The sequence below is a fragment of the Heliangelus exortis genome, chromosome 22, assembly GCF_036169615.1.
Source record: "Heliangelus exortis chromosome 22, bHelExo1.hap1, whole genome shotgun sequence".
Classification (NCBI taxonomy): domain Eukaryota; kingdom Metazoa; phylum Chordata; class Aves; order Apodiformes; family Trochilidae; genus Heliangelus; species Heliangelus exortis.
Genome location: NC_092443.1, coordinates 6,690,001 through 6,703,589, shown reverse-complemented (window position 1 = coordinate 6,703,589; position 13,589 = coordinate 6,690,001). Strand labels below are relative to the sequence as shown.

Below are 13,589 nucleotides of genomic sequence, written 5' to 3'. Positions count from 1 at the left end.
TTAAGTCACAATCTGTTGAAAAAACAAATCCAATGGGTAGAATTTTTCTGCATTTTGAAACTCTACCAGGATGGGATCAAAGCCCTGAACTTCAGGCTTCAAACTACAAGGTGCAAAGTTTTGAGAATCCCAGTTTGCTATGGACAGAATGCAAAAGTTAAGTACAACTGACACGTGTAACTGCATTCTTAACTTCTAAAAGGGTAAGTTTATCTGAATTTTACATCTCACTATTAACTTATTCCTAGAAAGGGAGTTTGTTTACTCTTTGCAGGCTGAATCATTACAGAACATCTGTCAGGGCTTGGCAGGAGAACAGTGCAGTGGGTTATGACTAAAGTTCACATGTAAGAGGCCAGAAGCAGGGCTGCTAATACTCTCGGTGGTTCCTCGTATCAAAACACTCAATAGAAACAAATATAATACAATTATAATGAAAAAAGGCAGCCTAACTAAATGCAAAACATTCTCCAAGATGTCAACTATTACTCATTCACTTCAGACTCAAATCTACCTTTCAGAAAAAAGAATCAGGCAGTAATATATTATTTTCTTAAAGGCAGAGGGGTTCTCTTAATCACGAAGTCTACAACCTCCTCATTATTCTCAAATTGTGTTACCAGTAGGCATATTTGTCATTCTGCATGCATTGTATATCAGATGTCAAGTATTCTCTCTATGTATTTCAGTGCAGTGTTACAATGATCCTGACTTTTTTCCTTTTATGCTCTGAACTGAATCAGGACCAAATAGCAAGTGTAGAATGTGCAACCTGCACAAGCTCTCTCCTTATTTGGAAATTATGAGACTTAGTCTAAAGTTAAATCTACCCTTGTTACAGGACAGGCAGCCAGCGATGCTAAAGAAAGGTGGAGACATGAGAAATAATTAAAAAATGCACAAGAAAACAAACTTCTTGTAATCTTGAGGCTCTGCCCCTTCCTCCGAGCATTTGTACCCAGATTCTGAATGGCTGCTGTTAGACTGTTCTGATGAACGTATGCCTCCATTATTTATTTTATCATTTCTGTCCTGAGATTTGATTACATTAGTCAGCCTCCTTAATCACGCTTTGACACATCATAACATCTTATCCTTCATGGCAGACAGTGAAATTCATTTCCTCCCACTGCTGAGTTTTGCTGTGGGCAATGATGCTCCATGGAACACTTCTACTCAGGGGCATCATTCCATTTAAAGTGTGCTGTGCTCCTGAAAAATATACATGTCCAAAGACTGACATTAGTGGTGTCTTACTCGTTAAAAAATAAGCTAATCATCCACTAAGAAGACCTTTTTGAACTTAGGATATAACAACATAAATTAATAACAGCAAATTAAATGGCACCATCTGCAAATAACTTTATATTTCTTCTCTAATGTAAAAAATGACAAATCAAACTGAAGTGTTTAACCTCTGAAATGTCTCATATGTTTGCTGAGAGGAACTAAGGGAAATCATATCCAAGACAACAATACTCATGAGACTGTTTCCAAGAGGGGCTGCTTTTCTGCATTCCCCTGTATCTACAAAACAGAAATCACCCAATCCTCCAGAAGTTCAAGCGACCTCTCGGCATCTCCCTTTCCCCATTAAAACAGGAGAGAAGATAACTAAGTCCTCAAACACTTCTGAAAAATGCTGAAAGAGCAAACTGTAAGATAAGAAAAATAACATATTCCAGGAAAAAGAAAAAAAGTGAAAAATTACTCCTATGGAACCAAAAGTGTTAACCTTCTTTGTACCAGAACAGTTACCGAATAGTATCTGTTACTAATAACTCCATAACAAATTATTCTGGGTTCTTTTTATGTTTTTCGACCCAGTAGAAAACTGAAGTATTACACAAACCTACTTTAAAACCAAAGTTGCTCAGACAAGTGGCTCTGAAGTACTTGTTTTATATCTTATGTCACCTACCATGATAAAATAACTGCTCTTGCTAAACACCAATAGCTCTCCTGCACAGCAAACCCCATCCATTCAGACACAGGAGTCTTAGGGGCAGAACTCCTTCATGATGAAGACATAAGCAATGACTACCAAAAATACTGAAAAATCAATTGATTAACTGAGGCTAAAATTTCTGAGGATAACACAGATGCAGCTCTTTTAAGCAAAAAGCCAATGTGACTCAGGTCAGCATTCTGTAAAAATTATTAAAAAACACTGCATGACTGAGGCTTCTGAATTAAAGAATACAATTTTGCTCACAATTTCAAAGACAACTGGCACTGATTTTGTTTTCAGGGTCCTTATTTGTATATCTTTATTTTAGTTCTACCTCCAGGATGATAACCTAGAAAAGTACCTTTATACCCCACACCTATCCGTTCTTAGAAAAACAGAAATATTTTAACGTGTGTCATGAATTAAAGTTATTATGTCAGCAAAATGAAAGCAGAAATCAAGTATGGGATAATGCTGACATTCTACAACAGAATCCTGGTTTTTAGGCACACTCACTATGGCTAAAATCTTTTCCGTAGTTTCAGGAGAACACTAAGAGTGTTGCCAAGAAACAGTGTCACCCAGTACAATTATTCCTCTCCCTATGGATCTGAAAGAGGAACTGGCATCATGCAGAGAAACCAGAGTCAGAATCTGGGCACCTGCTCCGGGACCAAACAAGAGAGGGAGTTAGAGGATACTGTTTTACATCCTTGAGATTGTGGACATTAAGGACACTGCCAAAAAATAGATGGGGCATAAAACAAAAAATAGCTATGAGATACCAAAAGAGAGAAGATTTCTATCATTTTTTTCATAGAGCAGTTTGAAATTATGATTCATTTACAGATTCATGGTTTCATATGCTTTTCAGTGTACAGTACCTGGTAGTTTAATTGAAAGAGAAATGGATATAGATGCACGTGTACTGCACAAAAGGAAATCCTGATAAATGTGTAGGTGGTTTCTCTAAGATTTATCTATAAAAGCATTGACATGGAAATCCATTTCACTATGTAAAAAGGCTGTAGAAGAGAAAATTAGAGATCAAGAGGTAGTAAAGAAAGAACATTACTTCAGTTTTGGTTCCCGTCCCTCACTTGTATATTGCCAGCATATTAGTCCAATCAGGTCATGCACCTTGGCATTTGCTATCGTCACAACTGTCATGGGCTGCAGTTTGTCTTGGCTTGTGTGCAGTGGGAGGTAGACATCAATTTTTTTGGTTGCCGTTGTACCAACATGGCCCTGTCGAGAAAATATATTTCATTAGAATGTATAAAAGAAAAAGTATGACAGAGCTGATACAAAATCTGGTACGGATGGAATTCTTTTCAGTAGAAAGATTAAAATACACTGCTATGACTTAAAATTGGAAGAAGCTTCAACATTTAAATTCCAATTCTTCTGCTCTTTAACGCATCTGTAAAAATGAGATGAAATGTTTGGAAACAATTTCCATAAGAAGTCTGAACTTCATTGCAAGATCCCATGTTCTTGTAGGACCAAAAGAAAGTAAAAAAGGGTGGGATGGGGAGGACGAGGGGACTTAAAAGCCTACCTACAACTACCAAACCAGGTAACAGGATTAAAGCCCAGAACTGGGGCAAAAAGAAATGTCAGTCATATAAGGAGTTTAAGATGATGTTTAAAAATAAACCTTAGGCTTGGCCTTGGTTTACCAAGAGAAGAATAAAATCACACATACAATGGAGCCATTAAACTCTTTTGAACTGTCTGAAGAAAACCAAGAAGGATTAACTAATACTGTTTTTTAATTGGAACTTACTGTATTAAAAAAAAAATAATCTATTTGGCATTGTGGGGATTAAAAAATAAAAAACAAAATACATTGCAACATAAAGATCTATAAAGCTTGTATTACCAGAAAAAAACCCCCACATTTAATCTACCATGGAGAAGACTGCATCTTGAAACCTGTAATCTTTTTAATAGACAAAAGACTGTACATCTTGATCCCCTCTTCAAAAGCACCCCTGGTGTAACTTTACATCTCTGTCTATCTGTATACATACATGATCCTTGAGAGAAGAAAGTGTTATTTGAATTAATCACTTGGAATTCTAAGTAACTGAATAAAAGAATTCAATATCATAAATCTATGATGAGAGTATAAAAGAGGGAGTTAAATGCCACGTGTTATTTTCAATATATTGTTAAAAACCATTTGATGCTTCAGTGTGATTATAAATTAGAGAAATAATAGGAATTTAAAGATTAAAGTTATTCATACTAGCATAGCTAAAAGTGTTATTAAAATCCAACCAAATCCAATGAATTTGTTTTTTAAGAAAGCATTTTTATAGTCCAGATACCTCCCTTCCCATGTTTTTACAGGAGGAAGAAAAGCTTGGTACTCATTTAAAAGGCATTATTATATTGTAACAGTACATGGGACATCCCATCACCTTGCTGGTGATCAGGGACAAGCCTGATCAAGCCTTTGGATGAATTGTGTGTGTGGGTTTCTTCAAGATACCCCCTAGAGCCACAACCTCATCTCTCCAAGGACAGCATTAACATAACTGAACTGCTGCTAAAAAAAGTATTTTTGCTTTAATTTTTCTTTTTTCTTTTTAGCAGTCTCAAAGCCTCTCTGTTTTTTGCCCAGGTGCAAACACCAACCAGGGGAACACAGGACAGCAGATATCAGGGTCAGGACTGGGGATCCCACCCAGCACCACAGACCTGTTGTTCCAGCTACATTTGCATTTGAATGAGTAAATAGCAGTTATCAAGGAAATTAATGTGACTCCTTGGCATGCTAAGTTACTCATATATTTAAATCCAAGGATGGCAGGATTGTAAGTAATGCTTAGTCCTGATAATGGAAAATCCAAGAAAAATTGACAACCAGCTGTGAGAGTTGATGCCAAGGTTACAAGTGATATACACAGCATAAAAACAGAGGACAGACAAACACACCAAGAGCTGTAACTAATAACCAAAAAGACCAGATTATTCCATTAGCCACTAAAAGTACAGACTGCTTTATAAGCACATAATCCAATACACACGTATTTATAAAACAAATGCATCCTAGGGACCTTGATCTTGCAGCTATCACACATTAGATGTGTGGGCAAAGCTTATTAGGCAAGGATTTGTAGGTGGTAGGACTGACTAGAAGGGATTCAATTATTAGTCTTGGTGGCCAAGACTCACAGCCTGAACCTGGATTTAACTAGCAATAACTTGTGGGTTTTATTTGGTCACTTCTTCAGGACAAAGCATTCAGAACCAGGTTACAGACACTACTGGAAGCATAGCTACTTTTTTCTCCCAACCAAAAATTGTATTCCAACTGTAAACGCTGAGGAGACTGAGGAAATAAAGTACAATTACCTATATTCAAAAAGGCAGCATCAAACTTTATTAATAGTTCCTGTATAAAATTCAATGGAAAATCTATTCAGGGCCAGGGGCCTTACCATTTGGAGTTTCCTTAATAGCCTCCAATAAATCTGGGAAGCATAAAGGGGCTGTTAAATTAACATTTTCCTGATCTGTCACCTGTGGCATAGTTAATTTGTCAAAAAATTCTTTTAGCTTGTCACTGGACACTGTATATTCTGACAAATGAAGTCTGGAATAAAATTGACAAAATATCTCGTTAATTTTCTAGGAAATCACAAATCTGATTCCATTAAGCTTTTATTGTTAGAAATGTTATATTCTACCAGTCCTTTAAGGAAGGGACAAGTAACTGGCTAACACAGAAAACATACAATAAATCACAGAAAATTTTCCTAGTATTTTGATTAATGGATTCTCTTAAGGCTATCTAGTGCTCTCCAGAAGTCTGATCTTAGGAAAAATTCTGTTTGCTATTTCTATAGCATTTTCATCTCACTTGAAGCAAAAAGGATGTTTCATCATCTACAGTTCATCAAAGGAGACATGACTCTGTGCCATATACAGGCTTGAAGAGGCAAAAAACTATTTCCCAAATTATTGCAAGTGTGGCATGCACATAAACAAAGCACTTAATTTCCTTTATTTCCGTTTAAACTCTCTCAGTTCTTACAACACAAGAAGTCTTTCTAAGATTTAAAATCAACTTTTCAAAGTCCATCAGCAAATCTGTATCTCCATCCAACACCAGATGATGTGTATCTTGAACAGGTAATTGTGGGGCTGCTAACATTCTTCCAGCTGAAAGAGGAAATTTGGTACCGTCTGTCCACCCCCAGGACACCTCACTCCTAACCACAGTGCTGCAGTACTTGCCTAATGGGAACTAATGAAACAGTCATTGAGAAAAATGTGTACACTGTATCCTTCTCACTTCTGATTTGCTTCACTGCACACCACAGCAGAAAATTAAAACAAAGTCCATAAACATTTCTCAGCAAAAAGTGATAAATTTTCAACAATAATAATTTACTGCATCTTCCTGTACAATAGTTCTGTGACTAAACGTTATATCACTTTAAGATGAGATGTTCTAATGATATAATGCAAAGATTTTACTGAATCATTATTTAGTGGGAGTCATAAAAACCTCTTAAAATTAATCTTTCATGCACATCTAGCTTACCCAAAGTTAGCATTTAATTAGATGGCCTTGGCACGAATGAGCTTACTACTTTATTTGTTCAATCAGTATATGTCTCTTCAGTAATTATAATTAATTCAAGTCATTGACTCACCTCCCAGCAAACAATGCTAAACATTACACAAAATGGAAATAAATGCTTATCCTTTTCAAAATGTGAAATTTCTTCTCACTTTTAAACTCAGTGAACTGGGTTGTTTGGGTTTTTTGGGGGGTGACAGGGTATTTAATATACTATGCAATCCAGCAATTGCTTCCTGAACATAACTTACTCACATAGGCATTTAAACAACATATAGAAAATATATGAAGGGGAAAAATTTGAAATATATTAACCTAACATTTACAACACAAACAAAAGTTCTAGCAGATCAGAGCACAAATGTTTATGGCAACACAAAGAACTATATTTTTCTAAGATGACCATGAAAAAGCATAATTTTATACTAAATAGAACAACTCTTTCTTTGTCTAGAGTGGGAATAAAACAGTCATATTCACTGCTAAGCAAAACAGCTTTTGAGGGGCTGAATAGAAAAAGAAGGGTAAAAAAAGGGTAATTAAAGAAAAACTTTGGATAATCAAATATTTTTAAAGCTTCCATTACGCATATGGAAACCTTCATCCTATGGCACAATGAGAAGGCTCTACCAGCATTTGGTTCTGAGCAAGCAGATGGGCAGCAGAGCAGGAGGATGGGCACCCTCACCAGGATCACTGCCTCACAGTCCACACCACCCAGCACTGAACCCTGTTGCTGCAATCCATAGATTGTGGTGCACTGAGTAGAACACCAGACAACATAATATGAAGGTTAAGTATTTATAACATGGTCTGTTTGGTTTATTTGCACTGTATTATAACAGAGATGGAGAAAATGCCCATTCAGTTGTGTATTATATTAATATTCAGAGGCACACACAAAGTCTTGGTGTTCATCTGAAACTCCAGGGTAGCCCTATCCCTTTTATCCCCCAACACACCCTGCTATGGCCAAGTAAGAATGACATTTGCATCATCAGGTGGTTAAACGGTATTGGTATTTCTCACTACAACAGCCACATGATTATTTTGTCATTTTCAAGTCTCTTAGGGAAAATACCACTAGTGAAGTCAAGTGGCTCAGCACTGGCAGCAGGTGACAGGTCACATTTGGCACACCTGCCAGTCCTCACTGCTCCTTTCTGAGATTTCTCCTTTGCACCATCCTAGCTCATGCTGCAGAGTTGACAGATCACAATGTAAAATTCCATTAACATTTTTAAATACTTGATTTATCTTATTCACACTGCCACTATTCATAAAAATTTAACCCAGTAATTTCCTGTTATACAAAGCATAACTAAGTATGAATATTTAACTACAAGGTAAATATTTTACAAGGTAAATATATTACTACAAGGTAAAAACACACTATTATTTTTTATTCTAAATTGTTGACTTTACTTAGCGTGTCTGCTTTGTATAGCACCACACAGTTTTTCAGTTAAAGGTCCAGATGTTTCAAAGGCAGCAGCAGTTATGAGAAATGCTTTATCTGCACTGCAACGATCACTACAACATCAGCTCCAGGCTGCATTAACATACTCATGTTTTATTCTAGCCCCCTCCTAATGTACCAGTTAATTATACAACACACAGCTGAGAAACATAACCTCCAGAGCTGGACAGTTTTCCTTCCATGCTTCCACCTGAACGAATTTTTATATATGCACCTCAAAACCATGATTTACATCTATAACCACATAACCAAGTATCCCAAATTACTGCCTGTTCCTTCCTGGCATTCACTCCCACAATTAATAAAATTATGCAAGTCCTGAGCAAAGAATACAACATATAATTCTTGAAACAGCATATTTCAATCATAATAACACACATTCATTTATACAACTCACTTTAAATTACAAAATGTTTTACTTGAAGTGCTATGAATGTCATTTCTTGTTGTTACTTTTTCTTGAGAAATTTCAGTTGGATTGGAGGGAGAAACCCTGAGCCCGTCACCTCAGCAGCCCAGGTGTCAGGTACACCTGATACTGTTGTACAGTTATCACTTTTAGGACAAATGGCCCCAGTTCCTCTTTGATCCTCCAGCAGCACCTGGTCCAGCTGGGAGCATCCTGCTGCAGTGGGTCAGCAGAGACACTGCTGCACACCAGACAAACACTGGCCTGGAGCTGCCTCTCCAGGGATGTCACACTGCCTGTGGTGGCACTGAGGTAACCCTGGGTATTAGACCCTCATCTATTCTGTTCCAATAGTTCTGCTGAAGAATGAAAACACATGTTCAGATTTATCAAAGTACAATTGCCACAGCTGCAACAAAAATCCATTCATTCCACAGAACTGTCCTTAATTTCCATGTTGTGAAGAGAAGGAATGACCTACTTTAGAAGAATTATTTACATCTTTCTTAGTAATAAACATTACAATTTAATACTGGGGAATAGAGTTATTCTTTCTAATAATAAAATGAAACAAAAACTTGTAATTAAAACTACTCCATAAACATCATTTGTATGTTAAGAAATACACCACGATGTATTTTAATGAACAGATGCTATACAAAAGACAAATGTTTTCAGAAATACTCAATCCTTAAAGAGCTCAGCATCTAATCCTATGCTTCTGTTGCATAAAGCAGACAGCACAAGTTCCTCGAGGACATTAGCCAACCTTAGGTGGAACATTTTTAATACATCACCGTGTCACTTTTTAATGTGCCACAATCTATTAACCACATGGCAAACTAACAGGGATTTTTAAAATATGGGTTTTATAGCTTTGTGCTGGTGATTAATTAAATCAATAGCCAGCATTTCACAAATCATCCCTCTAATTAGTCTAAACCAGACACTCTGCATTCCCTGGCATCACTGCCATCTGAAGCTCACAGAAGGGCAGGAGCACGAACAGGACGAGCCCGAGCGCTGCGGAGCCTCTGTCACGGCAGCCCGGGCTGGCACCGACCTGCAGCACGGCACCAGCCTCACAGGTGCTGCACTCAGCTGGAATTTGACTCCAGCTGCTTGGAAAAGATGTTCTGTGTAATTATTCTCTCTCATCCTGAAGGAAACCATGGAGATAACAAAGAAAACAGAGCTGTTTCTGGAATTTGACCTGAAGCTGCAAAGTTGTATGTTGCAGAAAATGAACAAATACTAAAGGCAGCTGCTAGAGAAAAAAAAAAAAAAAAAAAAAAAAAAAAAGGAGCTAAATGATACATTTTCTGCCAAAACATTTCAAAGTTGAAGCGACAACGAATTACATGCAGTCCATTCAAAGAAGTCGAGCAAGGCTTATCATTAAAATGACTCAATTATTCTTAAAAAGAAAGAAAATCATCTGTAAAACCTGCCTGAAATCTCATAATTTCTGCTGTGCCTACCTAGATAGATCATTTCCCCCAGAGCTGAAATTAAACTCTTAATAGTTAATATGTTCAAGTTTGTTCAATATGTACAGGTTTTTCTCCAAATTATTAACTGGAATTTCCTATCCACGAAAATTTTTACATGGAAATATGTTCTACAGTGTTTAGTGACACTATCACAACAGCTTTCTCCCCCTCAGTTTAAAAGCCACCAGAGATTCAGAACATGGTGTAGCAGTCGGGCACCCATGAAGATGGGGTTTCACTTCCTCCATCAGGTGATTTCTTTCTCAGCATCCCTCAAACTTGCCCCTTAAACCCACATTTCCTTACACTGGTAAGGAACATGCTCCCTGCTACCTGTTCCTGCTCCCTGCTCCTCAGCTGCCCAACTGGGAGCAAAAAATCCTTGAGAAAATCATCTATGACAACCAATCTTAGGGCTGGATTACACCAATTATATAGAATCTGACTTGGTTAGTACTCATCAGAGAAGTATGTTCATTTAATCATTTTCCTCATCTTAAATGAAAGCTTTACTAGTGTTAAGAAGCTAATGAGAATTATTTTACTATTTGTTTCAGACAGGCAAAAAAAAGGAATCCCAGATGGAAAAAACCAGACCATTATATTGCCTTTATAACCCTTGAGAAGGGAATATTCCATAAATTTTCAATAAAACCCCCCAGACCTAAATTTATAATGAAAGCAAGAATGAAACAATTGCCAGTCCATCAAAAGTTTAACAACAAACCCAGGATTCTTTGGTCTGTGGTACTATGGTGCCTGAACAGACTCACAAGACAGTGCTTGCTCTGTAATGAGTGCTAGTGTTTTAAAATTAGCTTTCACGTACAAAGATCAGAGTAAAGGCATAGGCTAAAACACTATCCTCTGAGAAATAATAATTAAAAAATCTCACAAAAATTTTTTTCACAATAAACATTTCTGTTAAAAATATACATTCAATCCTCCTGCAAATAGCAGACATTAAAACCTTTTGCTAATAAAACATATCCACATTTCTTTGGCTGTTAAGAACCTTAATTTGTGAATACGTTTTTCATTTGGTTTGATCTGTAATTAAGGGAAAGATAATGACATTAGTAAATTGCTAAAAATCAATTAGACAGAATAAAATGCAATATGATTCAGCCAAAAGATTAACAAGTGCATTATAAAAACTACTTTAATATTCTTTGATTCTAATTAAGCTTGCTTAAATGACCATTGCCTAAAAAATGTTTTTTAAATAAATGCAAACTGGCCATTAAATAAAATTTTCCTGCATGTTCCATTGCACTGGGTGTTTTCCTTCCTTTTCCCTTTTTAAAAATAACATTTCATAGAAAGAAAAAGGGTTTGGATGTTATGGAAGAACTCCTGCCAAACTCTCAGGTCCTCTGTTCACTCTGGGCAAGGTCAGAACCATTTAATGAGCTCCCACTTGTACTCACAATCATCTTCATTCATTAGTTGACATTACAAAATTCAAGCAGAATTTCTGTTTGTCCCCCAAACTAAAGGCCTGTACCTTATGCTTCAAGTGCGCCTTCTACTCATTACTTCTTAACCAAAGAAACTGCCAGGTAAAGCAGCCAAAACCCAGCTCAGGCTCAACCTCCCCACGATGTGCTCAGGGATCAGAGGAAGAGCTGCTGACAAATGATGTTTTAAAGACGTAGAAGGTATTTTAAGCATTCTTTTGTTGGTGCCCACGTTGAAACTGAATGAAAGCAGGAGGGATGTCATGATGCCATCCACACAGAGAGAAATCTCAAGCAATGTAGCCCTGTTAGAATTACACATTCATTTCTGTGACTGCTTGCCAGACATCAAGCATAATTTTTTTTTCCCTTGAAATGGGAAGAATTTAGGGGCTGAAATGCATCTTTACTAAACATAGCACACCACACCATTTTATTCAATACATTTCATAAACTTCAAAATTTCTCCAGTTCTCACTCTCTCTTTAGAGAGGGTGTCAGTTTAGTTTATTGGCTAAAGTAAAAAGGTCTTTGCAAGTAACAAAACATGTCAACAGCCACAGCACGTCATAAACCTGTACCCAATTTAAGTGCTATCTGATGTCAACAGATTTTAAATACAGTTTAATTTTAAACACATTGACCAGCAATGTCTCTAAGATCAATCAACAGCATCTTTAGTAAGGTATTAACATCTGCTTTTTCATATTCTGCTTTCAAAACTCCAAAGTCTGTCTTCAACCCTCTGCCTGCCCCCAAGGAAGCACAGAGAAGAGTGAAGGTAATTATGTACTCACGTGCAGCATAACAAATCAGTTAAATTAAACCTGTATTTCACCTAAGTTGTATGGAGTGCAAAGAACATTACTAACTTTTCTAATTTCATACTCTAGTACTCCCAAGTAAATGAGAGGAAAAAAAAGTAAAGTTTTCCTACAAATAGAAACTGTCACTTAGTAGGATGTGATCTTTTCAGCTCATGCATCCTAAATGCATGCAGAGATATTATATGCACTTTCTATTTAGCAATTTAATTATATCTTTGCAGTCAGAGTGGCAATGGTTTGCAGTAATAATCAGGTGAAAGCATTCTCACATTAATATGCTGGAATCCGATGTGTTAATTTGATGCAACTTTGCGTTGACAATATGTGATTAATTTGTTCTAAGGCTGGCTATGCTCTGAGCTCTGACAGTTTAAAATGCTGGGTTTCTTTACCCGTATCACTATTTGACACGCCTTAGCCCACTGCTTTGCTAGGACCACTGTTAATTTGTAATGAACTGGCTTTTCAGGGGGCTCCTTCATTTTTAATTCTGTCAGTGTCACCTCCTTGAGGAAAATTATAAGTTTCCTTAGGTGTGATTACTGCCAAGTGCTGCTGATAAGAGGTTTGAGAAAACAGGGTTTTATAAAGAAGTCAGTATTTAATCTGCTGAAACAGATTTATTGCCTCTAGACAGATAAACATAATAGAAAGTTATTTCATTTAAAAGTAATTTTCAAGTTCTCCTTTACCTCCAACCCCAAAATAAGAACACCTAGACAGCAATAGCAATGTCTTAGGGAAAGAAAAGGTGCTACATAAAGTTTATAAATGTAACCAAATGCCCATTCAAAGGGACACTCAGTTGTATCTCTCTCCAACTTAATTCACATGGAACGTGAATAAAGACACACAATTGTCATAAGAAAAATAATCCAACTGAATCACCGAGGGCCCAATTCCCTCAGCAAAACCAATACAACCCAGTGATACGGGTGGTCCATTGCAGGACTCAAAGATGTATTCATCCCAAGGGCATATTGTGTTGAGGAGGCAGGAAAGCTCTTCAACAAATGCCCTGTAAGGAAAGCAGACTTCTAAACTGAGGCTGGACCAGCCCACTGGATACTGGGATTTCTGGTTAAAGAATGGGTCTAACCATGAGGGCACTTTGCAAAGGCACTGTGCAGCAGAGGTGTGCAGCAGGCTGAACTTACCAGCCAGACCAGGAGCTGTACGCAGGCTACCCCCAAAGAAGCAAGTCACATAGTGCTGACTGCACTATGAACCCCTTAGATCTTACAGGATGGAGAAGTGCTGGCTCCTAACCTTGTTCCTGTGACCCATCTGTGCTGGGAGATGGATCAACTACCAGTTACACTGAACACCAATGTATTCATATTCTCCCTGAGAGGAGACCCCTTTAGGC

At 37.2% G+C, this 13,589-nt stretch overlaps 1 protein-coding gene across 3 annotated transcripts in view; it reads right to left on the bottom strand.

The window, feature by feature from the left end:
* The window catches only part of MAPKAP1 (MAPK associated protein 1), an 86,629-nt gene that overhangs the window by 47,767 nt on the left and 25,273 nt on the right, over positions 1-13,589 (bottom strand). For all 3 annotated transcript variants that reach the window (XM_071766246.1, XM_071766247.1, XM_071766248.1), the window contains one exon: positions 3,027-3,199. In XM_071766246.1, the coding sequence (XP_071622347.1) occupies positions 3,027-3,199 (173 nt within the window). The remainder of the gene's footprint in view (positions 1-3,026; positions 3,200-13,589) is intronic.